Here is a 21184-nt window from a genome sequence, read left to right as displayed (position 1 = left end):
TCTGTGATTTTGAGCTCGGCTTTAACTGTATATTGCTTCACCCCCTTCCCATGGGTTATGCCACATGTCTCTAAAATCTCTTAGGAATATATCAAGGTGTCAGCCTTAATTGTGCATTAACCTAACCCTAAAAGACACAGAGAACAGAGAATAGAACCCAGGAAGTCCAATGTCCCCATAGTTGAAAGAAAGCTTTAATAGGAAAGTATGTGTTTCAACAAATACATGCAGCAATCTTCTGTTTGTTTGTTTGTTTGTTTAAACTGAGGTTTGCCTGCATTTGTAAGTATAATAGACTGAATACAACTTTATCTATTCACTTATTTAGACATTCAGTATTATTTTATATTAATTTCAAGTGTACAGCATAGTGGTTAGGCATTTATATAATTTAAGAAATGATCCCCCGTCCAGTCTAGTACCCACCTGGCACCACACGTAGTTATTGCCATATTATTGACGATATTCCCTGTGCTTTACTTTCCATCCCTAAGACTATTTTGTAACTACCAATTTGTACCTTTTAATCCTTCACCTTTTTCACGTTGCCCCCAAACCCCTCTCATCTATCACCCTGATAACGCTAATACCCATCTGACACCATACATAATTATTATTAGGTTGGTGCAAAAGTAATTGCAGTTTAAAAGGTTAAAAATAGTTGCAAACACCACCATTACTTTTGCACCAACCTAATACAATATTATTGACTATATTCCTTATGCTGTACCCTACATCCCCATAACTACTTTGTAACAACAAATTTGTACTTCTTAATCCCTTCCCCATTTTCATCCACACCTCCAACCGCCCTCCCATCTGACAACAGTCAAAATGTTTTCTGTATTTATGAGTTTGTTTTGTTTTGTTTATTTTGTTCTTTAGATTCCACATATAAGTGAAATCACATTGCATCTGTCTTTCTCTCTGTCTGACACTCCACTCAGCACAGTACCCTCCAGGTCTATCCATGTCGCCCCAGGTGGCCAGAACCAATTCCCTTCTATAGCCGAGCAATATTCCTTTGTATAGATGTACTGCCTTCTCTTTATCTATTCATCCATCAGTGGACACCCAGGCTGTCTCCACATCTTGGCCATTGTAAACAATACTGCAATGAACATATGGATGCACTGTGAACTGAGGATGGCCGCTACCAATACCGGGCCTGGGGTAACTCCACAAAAAGCCAGGATACCCCTAGGCCTGCTGCCACCTGCCAGCTCCCTTATGATTCAGCCTCTGATAACGCCCCGTGCAGTATGCAAGTTGAGTGAGACAGTGTCTCGGGAGTCACTAGAGTAGGAAGAGGTGTGGTCACCAGGTTAATGTAGACTCTGGTTTGGTGCCAGTGCTGAGCCTGGAGCTACCCAGCAAGTCTCAGAGCACACCGAGGCTAGTTGTTGCCCACCTGGGGCCCTCAGACTATGATAGTTTTCAAAGACAGTGCACCGTGGGCAGGGCTGGCTGCTCATGGAGAAAGTGCCTCCAGCTGTGTGTGGAGTTGGGTGGAGCAGGGTCAGCAGAGTGGAATGAGCAGAGCTCACCAGACCAATCAGATTCAGATTTGGGTGGGAGGCGGGCTCAGCACTGGAAAGATGGCGCCTGCCTGCCCGCAGCACAGGAGGTCTCCTCACAGAAAATGGTGACTGTCCTTCAGCCCTTGCCGCGAAGCCGCACACCTCATTCTGCTCCCCTGTATGTTTCCGACTCCCCCCATCCCTCAGCTGGAGCCCCAGGTGAGTGCCTGTGAACGAGTGAGTGTGCACAGGCCCTGGGTTTCCCACAGCCTTCCGTCCCACCCAGAAGGTCAGAATCCCCACTGTTGTTCACAGCCATATGTGGTGGGGCTCCTCTTCCCAGCACTAGAACTCCAGGCTGTGGAAGCCAGTGCGGGGCTGGGGACTCTCACTCATTCAGGGGGAACCTCCTCGGCCGAGATAGCCCTCCTGGTTCTCATTCACCACAGGCAGGTGTGAGGCCCGTTTTGCGTCTCCTTCGTTATAAAACTTCTGTTCCGCCAGAATTCAGATGGTTCTCCAGGTTAACTGTTCTATAATTTAGTTGTAATGTTAATGCGTTCACGGAAGGAAGCAGGCACAGTGTTTATCTACTCCGCCGTCTTGGATCTCTGAGACTACATACAACTTTAAATTTACTTCTTGTTTCAGTAAAATTGTCTGTCCCCGGGTCATGATTCTGAGCGTTGATAATTGCACAGCCTGACAGGTACAGCAGGTGCAGAAAATTGTGCGGAATTGCCATTGACGGTTAGCTATACAGGGTCTCCCAGAATACAGGGAGCCTGGTGATACTTACAACATGAACCTCCCCTCTTTCTCAGCAGAGCTATTGGTCTTGCCCAGCCTAATGAGCAGACTGTGGGCTTGATTTCATCCCCAATCTTGCCCCCCTAGTCAACTTGCACAACCATAGCCTGTGACAAGCTGTCAAAAAAAGTCCCTGGTTTACCATTTTGTTTTGTAAAAACTGCTGTAAGATACAAGTAGATTATGAAGCTTCCTAAAAGCCAGATTCAGAATTCAAGTTTGATTCTATTGCTGCTGAGAACTGGGATATGATATAAAGTCAAGGTTTGCATATAGAATTGTTGCAAATGGATGAAGGTTAATTGAAAGACAAGCGCAGTTATAAACACCAATGCTGACTGCAAATCCATGGTCAGAGACAGTTGCATAAGTGGTGTCATTGCTATAACCTTTCACAGACAAATTCAGTTTTTCTTGGATCACCTGAGGCCAGGAGAAACTGTGATGAGATGGGATAAAATTGCCTCAGGTGAAATCAACTACCAACTAATAGAGCAAATAGTGAAGTACCAACAAAACAAATACGGAACCTAAAACAAATTTCAAAACCTCTGAATACCAGAATCCAGGCTATGTGCATGATTACTTATATTTTCTCTTTTTTATTGGTTTGATTAAGAAAAAAAATCAAATAGCAATAATGGCTTGCACTCATAGATTGAAAAACACCTGTTGAGCACCTACGATAGAGAGGCACTATTTTTCAATAATCAAAAACAAAAGCTGAGCCTCAAAGGATCTTTTCATGCCAGTGGCGGGGTGGGGATACAAAAAGTGAACAACAAACAAAACAGTACGGAATGTATCCAGCAATAATAAATGCTAAGAAGTGAATAGGGCAGAGGAGGGGATAGAGAGGAAAGGGATGATGCTATTTTAAGAAGGTTAAGAAAAAGCCATCTTAATATGGTGACATCTGAGCAACATCTGAGGGAGCTGGTGGATATCAGGGGAAGGGTTCCGAGTGGCCCAACGCGCAGCCACAAAACCCTCCGGTGGGAATGTGCTTGGGTATTTGAGGAGCGGCAGGGGTGCAGAGTGGCTGGAGTGGGCTGAGCCAGGGGAAGACGGGGCAGACGAAGACAGAGCAGGGGTGCGAGTGGGCAGTCGCACAAATCACGGCGACACAGGGAGGACTCCTGCTTCTGCTCCCGGGGAGATGGGCAGCCAGCAGAGAGCGGGCAGAGGCTGACTCACCCTTGGAGATAATTCCAGTTTAGAAGTACAGACGTGGAAACCAGGAGGCCGTGTGGTGCAGCGGTACAGGCTCAGCCATCAGTCCCTTCCTTCCAGCAGCAGCTCAGTCATCCATTCTATCCAGCGACACCTGTGGAGACTTGGAAGACTCCAGACATGGGACAGAGTGAGGGAATACACAGATGGGAAAGCAGAATCCATGCCCCCAAGGGGCACACAGACAAGGATGAGACCCGCTGATAAATGCTATGGGACGGGTGAGCGGAGGGCGCAAAGTTGTCCCCCACAAGGGATCCATCACAGCATAAATAACTCACCTCTAGTACAATGACTCACCTGGCCACTCCCTACCCCAGCGCAAACCGGGCTGCCAGCAGCTAAGAACACAGCAACCTTTTTGGTTTATCACCATATAATAGGACTCCAATAATTTTTTGCTGTTTCTTGAAGTGAAGTGCATGTCACTTCATCTGGCTTGGGTGAGGGAAGGAGAGTAGAACAGGCATCAGAAAGACCCCAAAGAAGGTGACCCTGGATCTCAAGGGACCCGCAGAGACACAGCCATGGGGACAGCATGAGCCAAGACTTGGAGATACAGGGAAGTGTGACACAGTTCTGTGTGTCTGGAGATGGGAATGTGTGTCAGCGGGAGGTAGGACTCCATCAGTAGGAAGAAACCCTTATCATAAGGGCTTTGGGGTGAGATTTGATGTGGAGGCAGCAAAAAGCTACTGAAGAACATGGAGTCGTTTTGTAGAAACTCACCCTGGCAGAGTGAGATGATGTGTTCAAAGTGAAGAGACCCAGAGGAGACCAAGGTAAGGTCCCAGATTGGATGGAGGCATGAGCCCATGTGATGTGTCGGCAGCGGAGGAAGGGCTGAACTGGAGAAATGGGCAGGGGCTTGAGACGTGTCAGGGAGGACGAGTAATGGAGTAAAGCACTGACAAGGAGAAATGTGCAGTGACTGATTTCCATCGTAAGAGATGGAGTAATGCTCTGCCTTCTACTGAGGTGGGCAGCAGGAAAGCAAAGATAATGCATTCGTTCCACCTGGACAGAAGGTGTTGACTTGCGTTAAAGATTCAGTGATAGGCTCATGACTACTTTGAAGGTTTGTGTAATATCAATAGGCAAAATAACTATCATCTGTAACTTCAGCAAACACTGTGTCGAGCGAAGGGCAGGAGACACAGTTTTCGTGGGAACAGCCTTGTCACAGCTCTCAGGGAGCATACAGCCAGCTAGAGAAGATGAACAGTAAACAAGTGAGGAAGTGACACAATTACAGTTAGTGGTAAATAGCATAATTAAATAAAACAGGGTGCTCGGGGAAAGAATAACAGGATAGGGCTGTCCAGGAGATCACCTCTGAGGAGGTGACATTTAAGTTGAAGCCTGAAGACCAAGCATGACGAGGGAAGGGGTGACAGACCAGATGGAGGTCACCGCAAGGACAAAAGACCTGAAGCAAGAAGTGTGCAATAGAGGAGTTTATTCTTAATAAAAAGTGGGACAATATTGCCAGACAGGCTGTAAAGAAAATTAGCAATTAAAATGGGAGAGGCAGGTGGCTTTGCTAAGCTTTGGAGCTAACGTCCTAACAGGCATCTTAATAAAATTATTCATCCAGAGCTCCAAGGCAACAGTAACCAAAAAGTGTATCTGAATACTGTATAATTTGTTACATTCCTTACAATCAAACTGAAATCAGTTGCCTTGCCAGAAAAAAAGTGAATAATTGACATAATGGGAAGGAAGGTCTTTGAAGAGTCTCATTTCACGTCAGGTTTATCAGCGGGTTAATCAGCGGGCTCATAAGACAAGTTTTAAATACTCGTAAGGAAAAATGTATTCTGTGCTTCGGTGTTCAATTCTTCTGTTGTCAGGGAAAAAAAAGAATAACGGCAAGTTTTCAAAGTTGCACTGTTTAAAGAGGTATGTTTTACCCCGCTTGAAGAATTTGACACTTATTATTGTTATTGCAGTTTTTGACATCTCACTGCACTTCTGTGAGATTGGAGAACTTTACAGTTGAGCCAGTTTTCTTCACCGCTGTGCCATCGAGAAAAGTTTTAGTATCGTAGTTCCCTGGGAGAAGGGCCAGGTAATGGATGGATAGAGTGTGATTCAGCCGGTGTGGAGTCCCGTAAATAAGACAGGGGTTCCGCCTCCCTTGAATAACAGGAGTGATGTGTGACCTTGGGTTGTGTGCTACGTAAGCGGAGTCTTGCTCTGCTGTTAAAGCATGGTGCACTTTTCAGGTAGTAACACATTACTTTCTTGAAACTCACAAGTAGGACAGGGTTAAAGGTCAAGGCTAATTTTTCTTTTTCTTTTTTAACTTGTTACATAGTAGATAAGACGGGATTAGCTCAAAACCCTCGGCGTTGACGTTTATCCTCCCCTCTTGTCCTTTTCTTGCCTGCCTTGGTAACATCCTCGTCAGACTGGGTTAGAGACAACAAATACAGCCTGGGAATTTCTCCAAGGCAGTGTTTGTGTGGGGTTGAGTCAGCCTCCCGCATGCTGGGAAGAAGCAGCAAGCGTCCTGATAGCGGTTGTAGGTATTGATCACTATTGGTCCAGTCATCGCAGCTTTCATCTTTCCTTCTCTCTTCATTTCTTTTCTTTCTGACCACAAATATGTTCAGGACCCCATTGCAGTGGAAGCTGCCCTTTCTCCTGGTCACCCCCTAGGTTCCTCTGTCTCCCTGCTCACTCTCACACAGCTTTCCTATTTTAATTATCGGTGTTTGCGGCTGTACGTCCTCATCACTGTGAGACATGAAACTGCGATCCAGGTCCCTCAGTGACCTCCTGATTCTCAAACCCAGTGATGTTGGCCAAGCTTTACCCTTCGTCTTCCTGGAACATTCAGTAGTTGTGTACCCACTGCTTGCCTAGGACTGTGCTAGAAGCTGGAAGTACAGAATCGGTGTCCAGACGGAGCTTCCTGTCAGTAGGGGAGATGGGCACAAAACACAATCACAAGACAATATGATGAATGCACTGATTAAGGTCTATACAAACCATGGCTTAACACAAAGAGGGTCAGGCGTGTTTTGTCACATACGTACAGTTTTTAATGGAGAATAAAAATAAAGGGAGCAGCCAGTACTCACACCAGTCATTGTTGCTGAGATCCGGTTAATTCCCTCTCCATGTGTTCTATAAAGAGGAAAAGACATATTTAAAATAATTAGCTAGGGCTTTTCCAGCGGAAAAGACTACAAAAGTGCATTATTGCATTATCCGAGTAGCATGTGGTTCCATCCCATCACTTTGGCATAATTCGTCACATTTGTTCCCGGGGCCAAGGTACAAAGGAATTAACCAGAGTTACTGAGGGGGCCAGGGATGCCAGTGTGACCTCGATAGAAATTAAAGCCAAGTTAACTTTGAGTGAGTTGGCCTATTCCATTCTCTTTAATATGGCTCAGCATTATGAACTCCCATCTCGTGTCACTTCAATTCCATTCAAATTAATAAAATCTAATTCATTTGAATAGGATTCAAAGTGATTTGATTCAACTCAATCAAATTACGCGTGGTGGAATCAGGCCTTGATTGAAATCTATTAAGTTCAGTTCAATGAAATAAATTTAAATATTATGCGGGGGAATTAATTTTTAATTAATTAACATTTCAGTTCAAGTCCATTTTGATCTGAACTTCAGTTCTCCGTTTCTAAATTTGGACCCCATTCAAATTAATAAAATACAGTAAAATCCAATGTAATTCCGAAAGATGCAACATGGGGTTAATGAACTACATTCATTTCTCCTCAGCCCTAATCAAATGAGTTGAGTGACATTCAATCACAGAGAGGTAAAATGTTCACCTTGAACTATCACACTCAGTGTTTACATTGTAACTTCAAAATGATGAATTTTCCCAACTTCACATCACTTATCTGCAGTGTGAACTCTGCAAGAGTTTTTGGGGATTCATTCTTTGGTGGGTTTTTTTTGTTTGTTTTTTTATTAACATAGAACAACATAGAAGTAGGTGATTGGGAATCAAAAGAGAATAATATTGTTAGCCAGTTGAATAATCTGACTTCACAAAAATTAGAGGAAACTTGCGATATAGTCACTGGTATCTGTGAGAATGCCAAAATACGTGATTTTTAATTTATTTTTAAAGGTCGTGATGAAAGTAGTAAAATAGAGGCATTTGGACTCAGGATCATGGTTATGAAATTGCAAAAGAAAAATGTTACAATAACTAGATTCTTCTGGAAAAAGAAAGTGATTGGGAATTTAAAATGGAGGTGAGACTGCAGCGAACGCCATATGACTTGTTCATATCTTACCTGGAAAACAAGGTCCTGGACTTGTATCCCAGTGGGACTCAGGCGCCACATCTCTGTGTTCTGTGACTAAACCCACACTGTGATTTCTCCAAGTCGGTGTACGGCAGGCCTGTCTGGCTAAGGAGTGTCACGGCACTAGTGACGACGTCTGTAGGCCAGATAAGAGCCCCAGATGAATCTTCTCCTGGGGAAGCTGGGAAGCCCTCCCTGTTCTGACTGATCTCCCGCCAGAGGGAAAAGACACCGAAGCAGGCACTCCGTGACTTCACCTCTCAGCCCTCATCTTTCCCTGAGCATCCTGAGACTTGTACTGCCATGGTCCAGTTTTCGGAAGTGATCGCAGAGGGACAAACTCCACGCACGGAGGAAGACAGGCTGCCTCTGTTAAGCCAGAGGACTCTGGAGCTAGTGGCATGTTCCCCCTTCCAACGTCTGGGGACGAGGGTAGCTATCAGCTTTAGCTCTTAGGGCCCTGGAACCCTTGGACTGTGTACATCTCACACTGGGTGAAACAGGAATTCTGTCCTGCTTCATCTTCATCCAAACTACAGCTGTCAGATTACCTGCAGGGCTCTGCTGTAGCTACAGCACCTTCAAATTTCCTCTCTGCTCCAGCCTCGCCTGGAGCTCGTCGTGATGTTTCAGTGTCTTCTTCTCTAGGTCATTTGCATTGGAAGGAAGGTTCTCACAGGTACTGAAATGCTTGGCACATACCATCTAGAATTACATCAGTTAAAGGTGTCTTTACTTAGTAAGCACATTATCCCCGTTTGTACCTTGGTATGGATGGAGTATTGTAATCAGGTCAAAGTGGTCCCCTGACATTGACTGACGAAATAGAGAAAAATGACTTATGGTTGCCATGGTAAAGATGGAAGAAAAGAGGAGGAAGTGGGAGACTTTTCAGAGTATGGTCACTTTAGAAAGAGGATCCTGCACTGTAGCGGGGCCTCAAAAGCCAGAATGCTACCAGACAGCAGGGAGGGCGGGGAGGGGGGGGCTGTAAGGAAGCCGCCAGCAGGGGCCACTAAGCAGCGTGTTGAAAGGCAGGTTTCTGCAGCAGCTTCTACCTGTTCTATTTCCCCTGCTAAAAGGCCCCCTGCGAGTCTTGAACAGAATTTGTAGATAACCAGATAGTCACAGATACAATACAACTCGGTTTCATCAAACTAAAGTGATGCTTTTAAGTTTTCATTTTGGAGACTATAAACCCTTGTGGTCTTGTTTTTAACATCCTCTAGAAGGAGATGGAATGGAACTAATTAAATGTCCCAGTGACCATACTGGGTCTTATTGTAGAGTGTACCAGGATAACATTTATGTAAGCAGATTATCAAGTTACCTTGTGTAGCCCGGAAGTTCCAAAGAACACATTTTGAAAATCACAGATATCTACCACGTTTCCAACAAGAGGTCCCTATGCATTTGCCCTTGTGTTTCTCAAACAACTTCTTGTTATTGGAAAAATAGCAGAAATCTGTTGGTTTCTTAAGTCTTGGGAAGGAGGCAGCCTCTTGTCTTTCTCCTTTTCCCAGTTTAATCACCTAAACCATAATAAACCCTTCACTGTAATAAAGCTGGATCTTAAGTGAGTACGGTATAGTGATTATACTTAATTCAGTCCATATCTGCCTGTTTTAATACTGGATGCGTCACTTTGATAATTCAGCTTCTTAGAATATGGTTCCTCATTCCCTAATCTTATCACCATGATTCCACCTACTTAATAGTGTTAACAAAACTCTTCATATTCTGAGGTTAGAGACATTCTTGACCTCTTAACCACTGGGTAAATAAATGATTTCTTCTCTCATCACTTCTTATTCTTGTCTTTTAAAAAAAAAAAAAATCTTTTCATTTTTTATTGCTTTGAACTGCCTTCCCCCAAAGCCAATTAACAAGTAAATAATGATTTGTAAAGCAGAAAGTAGTCCTTCATTAGCATAATACTGGAATAAGACAAGTCTCTGCTCAAAGCAAACTGAATCATTCTCTTGCTGAATATAAAATGTCCACCAAATTAATAATTTATTTTAATGATAATGATTTCATTTAACCACTGCTAATAACAAAGGATGCAGTTTGCTTTGCCTCTGGATTACGTTTTTCTGCTTGGCATGCTTCTGTCCATGGCATACGTGGAAACAGCTCACTAACACGTTTTGTGTTCCGAGGGAGGAGAACAAAATAGCTAACCCAGAACATTGGTGATGTATAAGTTAAAGTATTGTGATTTAAGAGAAAGGTAGGGGCTGGAGGAGAACTGGGAAACTGGGCTACTCTTAGCTGGCCACTAGTATGTCACCTCCTTGCAATGAATAAAGGACATGTCATTGCATATCTTCTCTTTGGGTCCTGTCCCAGTGTCTAATAAGATCCCTTCCCTACATGGAACTGAGGGTGTGCCATGTGAGATCAACTCAGAGCCTGGGTCCATGCAGAGCTTAGGGTTGCTACCGTAACACCTGTGGCCCAAACATCTTGACAATGAGACTTCGTCTCTGGGGCGTCTCGGTCCTCCCAGAAGGTGCTGTTGGGAATCAGCTGGCTCTCGTCCCCATGTCCCCTCCGGCCCATTTCTCAGTGTCATGCTGAAGGACAGGCTGGTAATTATCTTCCTGCTTTTACTGACACTGTTCTGACTTTTATGAAGACTACTGAGCCAGTTTTTCTGGTTTGCTATTTACCATCACTCTCTATCATGAAAGCAGAGCAGTGTTCGGTTGTTTCTAGTCACGGAGAGGAACAATCAGAAATGGAGCTGAGCTTCTGAAGTATCTTGGCTATTTGAGGTACAGACAGAACAAGGGATCTTCCGACCAGACCATCCATTCACTCCCGTTCTTCAGGTGTCTGCTTTGTTTTCTCTCCAACATGAGGTGTGTTAGTGTCCCCGAGTCTCCACAAACAATGGCCGTGACCAAAATTCCTTTGAGAAAAAGAATTTAGCGTTAGCTTGAAGAGAAGCCATGCAAGGAACGCTATGATAACTGGTCAAGGTCATGACCAGTCTACCTTTTCATTCCTAGTCCGAGCTCAAGGTGCCTCTCCCCTTTCTTGTAGATGGAACTCCTTACACCTGGTGGGTTGGCAAAGCCAATGAGAAGCACCACTACTGGGGCGGCTCCGGACCCGGGATTCAGAAATGCGCCTGTGGCATCGAACGCAACTGCACAGACCCCAAGTATTACTGCAACTGCGACGCGGACTACAAGCAGTGGTGAGTGTCCCGGCCGCGGGGACTCCTTCGCGAGAGACAGGCAGTTTGCCACGTGCGGAAAGAATAGGATAAGAGGGTAGAAAGGTTTGGCACTAACCTCGCTGACACCTGTCAGGAGCATAAAAGCAGAAAGAGGGCGGTGCTACAAGGGTCTGCATTTGGAGGTAGACGGACAGGTAACTGATGTGTGCATCTATTATTCAGAGAGGAAAACAAGCCGTGGAGCGGACAGGGTTTGCATCGTATTATAAACTGTGCTTTGGCCGGGGCGGGGCGCACATGCACACGCAGGGCCGTGTGGCCACAGCGCACAGGTGAGTGCGAACACCTGGTGCAGCATCTGCTTGGAGCAGCTGGACTAGAAAGAAAATGGGGGGGTGGGGGGGTCGATCTCTGCTGTTGTCTTCAGCAACCGTGCTTCCAGGCCTACTTTTCCTTCCTCGCCTTAAACTGATTATAACTCTGATACTAACCAATTCAAGGAAGATCTATTCCGGGTTTCTTTCATCCCGCTCCTGGTTTTGTCCGGCTTCTCCGTGGGTGGCATAAATTGGGGCCCAGGACAATTTTAATTAATTTCCAACATTATATTGAATTACTGACCAAAACATGAGAAACAAAGAGAAAACTAAGTCCCCGGGGCCCAACCTCCCAGTCCCGTGATTTTCTCATGATCCAGAAAGACTACTCATGTTGTTTTTCTCTTTTTAATGACCGATGAATTTAGCATTTTAACTCACTAGACGTAAATGTTCAATGTAACGCTTCAACAACAGACCACATGTTACATGTTCTTTTGTAAAGAACTTAACGCTTAGATTAAGCATTTCTTCCCATGAGCAGGAGTAAAATCCACAGAAATGGAGCTGGAATAAATAAGACCATAGCTCAGAGAAGACTGGGTCCCACAGCAAGCCTGTGGCCTCCGAGAACAATAAGCATAGTTCAGTAACAACAGATTATGATTGACTGTTTGCAAAAAGAGTAAATACCCACAGCCAGGGCCTGAATCCTAAGTAACGAGCTTGGTCTCAGCTAAGTGCCCACTGCCAGGTAATTCCTGGCCTCTCCTAGCTGCACTCAGTGAGCTGTCATCACATCTGAAATCAGCAATCCCAAAATGGAAGCAGCAGTGAAGGCACGCCACTCAGTGCTTGCAGCATCTCTGCTTGTAGAATCCTTGGATGGTTATGTCCTGGCCAACATGAGCACATCCATGGGGAAATGGAAGTGAGGCAAAAGTCCATCCACCCAGCCTTTGTGTCTCAATACTAAGCAGTTCCACCTGAATATTAGAAAGACCAGTCAAATACTGTACCCCACTATGCCCTATTCCACTGACCCCGAATGCAATCGGCTTGTCTACGGGGCTTTTCTTCCTGGGCCGGAAATAATCCAGGACCAAGGTTTACAGGCAGCAGAACCTCTGCAGTGCTTCCAAGGCAGAAACTTAACGTTTGATTGATTGGGTCAGCTTACTATCCAACAACCACCTGCTACATCTGTTTGAATATTTGGAAAAATCATCATTGTGTAATTTTTCATTGTTTATAGACAGTTGCATCTAATCTTCTTAACATTTTCCCATGAAACATGTTCACTTTTACTCAGAGTAAAATACTTATACACTTTCTCATTTTTCATGTTGTTCAAATAATAATAGTGAACAATTTACTGATTCTTAATTGCATGCCAGCCATTGTTCCAAGTGCTTAAATGTATCACGTCACTTAAATATCACAGTGACCCTTGTATGAAGGGTCTGTTTTGTCCTCATTTTACACATAAGGAAATTAAGGCCCTGAGAGGTTAAGTTACTTACCCCAGGTCACACGGGTAACGTGGTGGAGGCGAGATTCAAACCAGGGCAGACAAACTCCAATCTTGTGCCTAGATATTACACAGTGAGACAAAAACTGTAACATTTTTAACATATGCACTATATGCAGTACAATTTCATTGTTCCAATCTTTTATTGTGATAAAACACACTTAACAAAAAATTTACTCTTACGATTTTTTAAGTGTGCGGTTCTGTAATATTAAGTATATTCATTTTGTTGTGCAACCATCGCCACCCGCCATCTTCTGAACTCTTTTCATCTTGCAAAACTGAAACTCTGTCCCCATTAAACAATAAGTCTCCATCCGTCCCTCCCCCAGGCCATGGCAACCACTGTTCTTCTTTCTTCCTTTATGAATTTGACCGCTTAGTACCTCATATAAGTAGAATCATACAGTATCTGTCTTTTTGTGATTGGCTTATTCCACTTAGCATAATGTCCTCAAATTTCTTCTATGGTGTAGCCTGTGTCAAAATCTCCTTCCTTTTTAAGATGGAATTATATTCCATTTATGGATAAGCCACATTTTGTTTATCTGTTCATCCATCAATAGACACTTGGGTTGAGTCCACATTTTAGTGGCTGAATAACGCTGCTATGAACATGAGTATACAATTTTATTTTTTATATCGACCTTTACGCACCTCTTGGGTGGTCCTGATTTTTTAAAATCGCTAGCTTTGCTTTTATATTAAAAGTAATTTAATTGTAAATAGGTTGAAGTTATTTTCTAAATGTAACCTGGTTTTGAATCCTAGTTCTGTGCTTGGTAGCTCAGTGACCTTGAAGAGGTTGCAGAAACTCTCTGTCACTGCTCCCTTAGCCGAAAATTGAACTGGTGATAGTACCCACATTATATGGCAGGTAATGAAGTTTAAATGAGAGGCTACTCATCAGTGAGGACACACATCTAGGTGTCACTACTTACGTCTCTTGTAATGGTTGTCGCTGTGTCCAGTAAGCCCACCTCGCACTCTACACACAGTTGTCTCGCGGTCTCCTGGCTGTGGCCTCAGAGCTGTGCAGGACCAACTCTCTCGGCTCCTCCACTCTAGCCTTTGCCCAGGTGCCCTCTTGCCATGCCTGCTGCTGAGGCCATTTCTGGTGAGATTCTAGTTCTGCTGGCTCCGCTGTCTCAGGCTGTCAGGGTCACTGATGCCCCTATGGAGGGGAAAGGGCCCCCTGTTGTCCCCAGCACCATAGAAATTCCGTTCCGTCTTCCATTGAGACTCCACTGAAGGCTTGGGGCTCCCAGAAATATGCCACCTAGAGATACTTCCATCTGCTATCTGAAATAGCCACTCAGAGGCCACAGGCAGGGCTGCGCCCCCCGAGTCCCTGCTGAGCTCCCAGCAGCCCTTCCCTGGATGTCAGCCCTGCTCTCATGAAAGATGCACCTCGGGCATCCCTGAGCATTTGGATCTAAGCTGGAATCCAGAGGAAAAAGAACCCCTTCCTCCCCGTCCAAAGCCTGGCCTCAGTTCCCAAAGGAGGAACTTGTGTTTGTCAGGCTTATTGATAGTGTAAATATGAGTTTCCTTTTAGGATAAAACTCTCAGCTTAAGCCAGCCAAAGAGCTGCGTCAATCCCCCTGGCCTCGAGCAGGCCGTCACGTAGCCTGTTTCGGGTACTGGATCTTGTCGGGTACGTTTTCCCAGTCTCGGTTCAGTCTTAGCTGACACCTCCTGGGTGACAATAGTCTGCCCCAGTGTGTGCAGTGACAGCATCCATCCAGCTTTATTCCACAGCCTCTCCTCATGACGTGAGGAGACGTCAAGGAAGCCGGCTTTTTAAGGCGATTTAGAAATTGCTATAAACACTTGACCATGTAGTATTTAACTGGACCCTTTGCTACCGTGTTCCCCCGAAAATAAGATCTAGCTGGACCATCAGCTCTAATGCGTCTTTTTGAGTAATAATTAATATAAGACTGGGTCTTATGTTAGATAAGACCCAGTCTTATATTATAGTAAAATAAGGCCAGGTCTTATATTAATTATTGCTCCAAAAGATGCATTAGAGCTGATGGTCCAGCTAGGTCTTATTTTTGGGGAAGTATGGTATATGGCATGAACACAAACAAATGTAAGTGCTAAGAGCTTATTTTTTATTTTTTGAAACAGTCAAACCAAAACAAACCCAAACAGAAATGTCTATTAATAGAGCTTGAGATAATTATACTGTTGTTAGGCTGTTAAAGAAAAGAAACAGCTATGCGAACACTTTTCGTAGAATGATAGCCATGGTGAAAGGCAAACAGCCAGGTGAAAGACGGGGTGTCTGATAGGCTGGTTCTTTAGGAGTAAATACAGATCCATAACCCTTACAGGTGCGTAGACAATTTCTGGAAACTGTACCAAATAAATGACTAATAACAACTAACATAGTGGACTAAGGGTGACAGGTCTTACGGAAGACTTGTCTTTATTCCATTCTGTGTCCTACTACTTACCCTGGGAATTTTTTATCCTGATCGTATGTAACCTGTTCAATTTTTTTAAAAGTGTCTAAGTCGTTTAGAAAACTGAAAAAAGCAAGGGTCCCCACAGGCATCCTGTTACATAATAAAGCAATATTAAACTATTCTCTTAAGAAAAACCGGATAGGAGAATGATTTTTGACAACAGAAGGGCATCCCAGTTCTCGATCCTGCTGACCCCAATGATGGGCTGCATTTCCAGGAAAACTGGAGGCGGCCTGTCCACCGTGTCGTCCAGTGAAGCTGAGACTATCCCTGCCGTTAGCAGTGCAGCGACATGCAAAATAGGTTTTCTCTCATTGAGCTGAATTCTGTGAAATTCATGTTTGTGCTTTTAATCCTTCTGGGATCCCGCTTAGGATAGCAATCCCTTTACATCCCGATATAACTCAGGCTGAATATCTCAGTGGTCTTATTCATGCATATTATAAGAATGTGATGTTATGAGGAGAACGAACAGCAGTTATGAGGCATATGCTTCCAGTTGCTAAACCAACCGAAACAATAGTTGATATTCAAATACACGTATGTGTGCACGTGTAAAATGAAATTATTAGAATGGGTAGCTATTGATACATAACTGGTCGTGCCTTTTTGATCTCATGAAGGCTATTTTCATTATGTTAAACTTTGTTACAAAAAAAGAAAAAAAGAAAACTTCTCATTTGAATTCAGTTTAGCCCCAAAGCATGAGATTCCATCTCAGAGCCGTGCCAGGCAGATTTCAGACAGGCCACGCAGCCCCATGCATTTTACTCCTCACTCTGCTGATGTTTCCTGGCCAGATTCTCTCTACCATAAAGTTGACTCTAGGATGTCTCTCGAAAGTGTAGCAGCTAAGCTCATTTAGAAGGGTAACTACTTTTCAATATGTGGGTCAGGGCTAAGTGCTGAAGGCAAGGAAGGGCTTTTGCTCTTTCATTAGACCTCACCTTGGGATATGAACTAGGAAATGTAACGGTGGCTCGTGGAGACGGATGCTAGATCATCTAGCTCAAGACAGAAAGCAGCCCTGTGAGTTCAAAGACCCACTGGCAGTGAGGACAGGGAACCGTCTCTCCCAGTTTCGGGAAAAGCGTGGAAATGATCGATTATCCTCTGTCTCAGGGATATTTTGGTGCCAACTCACTTGGCGCAGGATAGAATCCTCCTGTCACCTCTTGGATTGTATCATGACAGAAAGGTAATTGGGCACCGGAGAAGATGTCAGCAACGTGTCAATATGGTTTGACCACTGGCCCTAAATAATACTGATGACAGCCAAGGGAGAGGGATTAATCAGGTGTGAGTCTGTCAGATGTTCGGCGTGAGCTGCAGGCTCCCGAAATAGATACATCCTACCAACAGAATGCTAAGTGGACTTGAACAGAATCGATTATTTAGTGATCTTGAGAAAAACAGAAGATCCAAGAGAGCTCGATGAGAAAGCACAGTTCATTTCCCATCAGCATTCCTCTTCCCAACATGCTTTCAAAAGAGGGAGATCTATTATATTTCCCGGAAAAAGAAATTGCACTCTTCCTTAAAATCAATAATGAAAAAAGGATCAAATTAAAAGGCATGTCGTTAAATTTAAAGTAAAGTGCTGATGAATCATTTTCCAAGCACGTTATACTTATGGGTCATGGGGAATGCCACACATGACGCAGCCCATTTCTGGTTTGGGTGTTTATTCCGTGTCCCACGGAAAGACGAAATCCATCACACTTTCCGTACCCTGCCAGCCCCCTCTCCAGTGCCGTTCACCGACCCCTGAGCTTTTGTGACTCTGGCTTTGCTCTTCGTTCTAAATCTCAGTTCTGAACCATGTTGTGGCAGCCTTGCTATGTAACTTCCAACTTTAAAGCTGCCCCCATCCTGCAATGTTTTAACGGTGATTTTCACCATGTGGCTTCCTGTAAATTAGAATCACCTATGAAGCATTAAACATTACTGACCATCAGGCCCTGCCTCAGAGTAATTAAATCAAAATCTCTGGAGATGAGGTCTGGCCACCCTGGATTTTGCAAACTCTTGAGGTTTCAGATGTGTAGCCAGGGCTGTGAGCCACTGATTTGGGGTTACGTTGCACTGCACTAAATACGTACGTACATACATACATACATAAGAAAGAGTGGCTTAGACAAGAATAAAGTTTGTTTCCCTTTTTGTAAAAGAAGCCCACGCTCCTTCCACCACTCTACCTGCTCTAGCATTTTTAGGGTGTGACCACATCCTCAGGAGCCAGGAAGGCTTCTAGAGCTCCAGCTACCACATTCACATTCCAGGTGGAAGCGAGGCAAGAAAGCCTAACTTCTCCCTCTGAAAATGACTTTACACACTACTTCCATTTACCCATCATTAGCTGGAACTTAGTTGCATGACCACATCTAGCTGCAAAGACAGCTGGGTCATGTAGCCCTTTAACTGGGCAGGAATGTACCTCACTAAAAATGAGGGTTCTGTTACCCAAGAAGAGGAAAATGAGCGGTAGGAAGCAACTGAGAGTTTCTGGCCCCACTGTACATTCTTCAAAAGGGCCCCACTTTTGGACATGCTGTTTACACACCTTCAGGAGCTCTCTGTTACCGTCATGATTAAATCCAGACTCGTCCAGTGACTCGTTGGAGTTCCAAATCTCTCCTCACCTGGCCTTCTCAGCTCTGCCTCACTCTACATGGTGGCCACCCTAGAACACTTGTGCCTTCTGTTCTGCATTCTGCTGCAACTGATGACAAGGAAAAATCAGGCCACCTCTGCTGTTTAATAGCTGAGTGACTTCAGGAAGTCACTTAACTTTTCTTATTCAGTTTCTTCATCTATCCAGTGAGAATAATATTACTTACCCATGGAACTTTATAAAGACTCATACTTTTATGCAATTTTTGTATTATTTTCTTAGGCTTCTGTAGTTCAGAAACTTGCAAGACACGTTGATTAACTTGCCCAAGTCCACACAGTTAAGTGGTGAGTGGGACCAACAGAGGCAAGCTGATGCTGGAGCCCAAGATTTTAGCCATGATGCTACCTTTCCTCTGGAGAGAAAGGGGAGCTAGTACAATGGGGCAGAGAGCTGAAAATAGACAGGGAAGATGTATCAAAGTAGGCATCCAGGTGCTACAACAGCTCTTTGAGAAAGAAGTAAACAGCAGCCTGGGACTGACCTCCGGGGACCCTTGTGGGGAGGGCCGACGAAGGTAGACAGAGGGAGAGTTATCAGCACCTCTCAGATCAGAAAGAAACAGAATTTGTGTGGAAATTGGAATTGATGATAGAGAGCCAAAGAAGTTTCTGGAAAGAATATGGAAAGAGAACGAAAATGAACCATTCAATGCCAAACTCTTATTAAATTAAGATACATAGAATTGCATCAGTGTTGTCTTCAAAGTGCCAGCGTTTTAGTGAGTTCAGAATATCTACGATGCCTCTGTTTTCCCCAGTAATGCTTAAGCTCCTGCCATATTTCTTTTCTGCAGCCTCCCATTGTGAGTAGTACCTATGGGCTTCTCACCAGTCTCATAACCACCGTCACCTGAAAAGGACTGAGCTTCTTTTTCTGTCACCTAAGTTTTCCTGCACAGAGCAGACGTTGCAGTACAGTTTTACTCTACTATGAATTTCCTGCCCTTACAAAAAACAAAACAAAACATAATTGCCGTCATTCATTGGGAAACTTTTGGAGATACAAGAAATTCTAAGAAGTTAATTGTGAAGCTATGCACTTCACATAAACTACAGATAAACTAATTGTATTTGTTAATACACTTTATTTTGGGGGGCAGTTCCAGGTTCACAGCAAAACTAAGTAGGAAGTACAGAGAGTTCCTATCCTACCCACCCTCCTTCCCCCGTACACACATGTACCGCCTCTCGCACCATCAGCGTCCCCCCCCCAGAGTGGTGCATTTGTTACAATGGTGGACCAACACTGACACATCGAAGGACCCCAAGTCCATAGTCTACATTAGGGTTCACTCTTAGTTTTGTCCATTCTATGGGCTTGGACGAATGTGTAATGGCATGTATCCACCATTATTGGTAGCATAGCAGTTTCACTGCCCTAAAAATCCTCTGCGCTCTGCCAGCTCCATCTTCCTTCCGCCTTACTCTTGTCAATCAGTGGTCTTTCCACTGTGTCCATTGTTTTGCCTTTTCCACCGTGTCATATAGTTGGAATCATACAGTATGTAGCCTTTTCATGACAGAAAGGTAATTGGGCACCAACTAATTTTCTTTTAATGATGAAAAAAAATGTTAATTCATACATGGAAGAATTTAGGGATGTTGACATTGTGGAAACAAATACATTGAATTATCCTCTCTTTGAAGTTTAAATCAGTTGCGTTTGTCCTTTGAACTGGCTATACCTTCTTCAACTACGATCCTAGTTGAAAGTCCAGCATGAAAAGGGATTAAAATGGAGCATCTCGAGGTGAAGGGAGGGAGCAGTTAAGACCACCACCAGCATGCATCCCCCATCCATGACCCTCAACAATGGACGCTGAAGACGTTTATGAAACCTGCAGTGCTTCATGAAGCACGGCATTCAAACCACAAATTTCAGAGATTAGCACTTTCAAATTTTAATGAGTTTATAATAGGACTTTAATGAAAATGCCCTTTTTTCTTCCATAACAAAATATAAAAAGCAGTCCCTAAAATTGTCAGTGTATTTGATCTGTTTGATTTATGCTTTTTAATCCCTTGGCATATACTTCCTTGAGTTCATGGAAGATCTGATATATGCAGTCCAAAGATATTCCTAATAGTCAAAATTCAAATTAAATTAAAATTAACATCTTTTTACCTGTTGAACACATTAAATCACTAAGATCGGCATGCAATTGCATACTTTCCACATTAAAATTAAAGTTTGATTGATTGGTATACAAATTATAGTCAATGAAAAGTCTCTATAATCGTTGGACCAAAGTTTATCTTGTGAAAATTTAGGATAAAAAATGAGAAAGGGGGAATAAAAGATTTTATAAAGGAAAACTAAGGACACCGGGGAAATCTACATGAAGAAAATAGTTTTTTTAAGATACTTTGTGATTCAAATTCACATAATAAGACAATGGAGTTTTTGACTCTTAAGACAGGTTGACATATTTAAAAGTGGTTTTGATGATTTGGAGTTGTCTGAAGACTATGTTTCCTCTCTAATTTGAATTATTTATAATTCCACGGTTAATTACATGGAGTAAAACTGAATTACTAATAAATGTCAGAGAAACCAATTTAAATTGACATTCATCTCCAAAGTCAGCTTCTGTGTAATCACTGTAGATTTTTCAAGGTTTAATATTTACTATAATAAAATAAGACAACTAAACTGTATAGATTAGACTAGGTAGAAAAAATTCCTTCAAAGTGATGAAACGTCCATAAATTCTATTTATTATATTTAGATATAAATAGATAAAGACGTTTTTTAAAAGATTCCCACTTCTTGAAGATAACTTGTTTTAAGCAAGGAAAGTGGATAGAATTCTGTTTCCTCAATAGTTATTGTCCTACCCCTGGACCTTTCTCTTAATCACATCCAGCCTGAGGTGGCGCTGGCAATCTGTGTCACACTGAGAATCCTTCTGAAGGTCTGGTTCGAATCGTTGGGATACTGTGGACATCAGTAGCTAACTGGGGGGGGGGGGGGGGGGGGGGTAGAAAGAAGAAGGCTTCGAAAAATAGAATACTCGTAAATGTGATTTCCAATATCGTGGAATAAGGGAAACAGCTTTTAGATTCAAAAGAACTGGCAAATACAGGCTAGTAAATTGGCTGATATCGTCATTGTTTCAAAACACATTTCTGAACC

The 21184-nt window shown here is 43.4% G+C and overlaps 1 protein-coding gene and 1 long non-coding RNA gene across 2 annotated transcripts in view; one reads left to right on the top strand and one right to left on the bottom strand.

Moving 5' to 3' along the window:
* CNTNAP2 (contactin associated protein 2) overlaps window positions 1-21184 on the top strand; it is a 1494727-nt gene that overhangs the window by 1176867 nt on the left and 296676 nt on the right. The window contains exon 14 of the mRNA XM_088799852.1: window positions 10909-11065. Coding sequence (XP_088655978.1) covers window positions 10909-11065 — 157 coding nt within the window. The remainder of the gene's footprint in view (window positions 1-10908; window positions 11066-21184) is intronic.
* Window positions 5852-14419, bottom strand: LOC141567563 (uncharacterized). The gene is made up of 7 exons (XR_012490323.2): window positions 13837-14419; window positions 12888-12955; window positions 10666-10774; window positions 8409-8562; window positions 7846-7993; window positions 6653-6698; window positions 5852-6483 (listed from the first exon to the last, which is right to left on the bottom strand). It is a non-coding gene; the product is annotated as an uncharacterized LOC141567563 (long non-coding RNA).

This window comes from Rhinolophus sinicus, chromosome 8 (genome assembly GCF_057876585.1).
Source record: "Rhinolophus sinicus isolate RSI-liver-muscle chromosome 8, RSI-T2T, whole genome shotgun sequence".
NCBI classification, from domain to species: domain Eukaryota; kingdom Metazoa; phylum Chordata; class Mammalia; order Chiroptera; family Rhinolophidae; genus Rhinolophus; species Rhinolophus sinicus.
The sequence above is the reverse complement of the archived record's forward strand: the minus strand, read 5'-3'. Positions and strand labels throughout refer to the sequence as shown.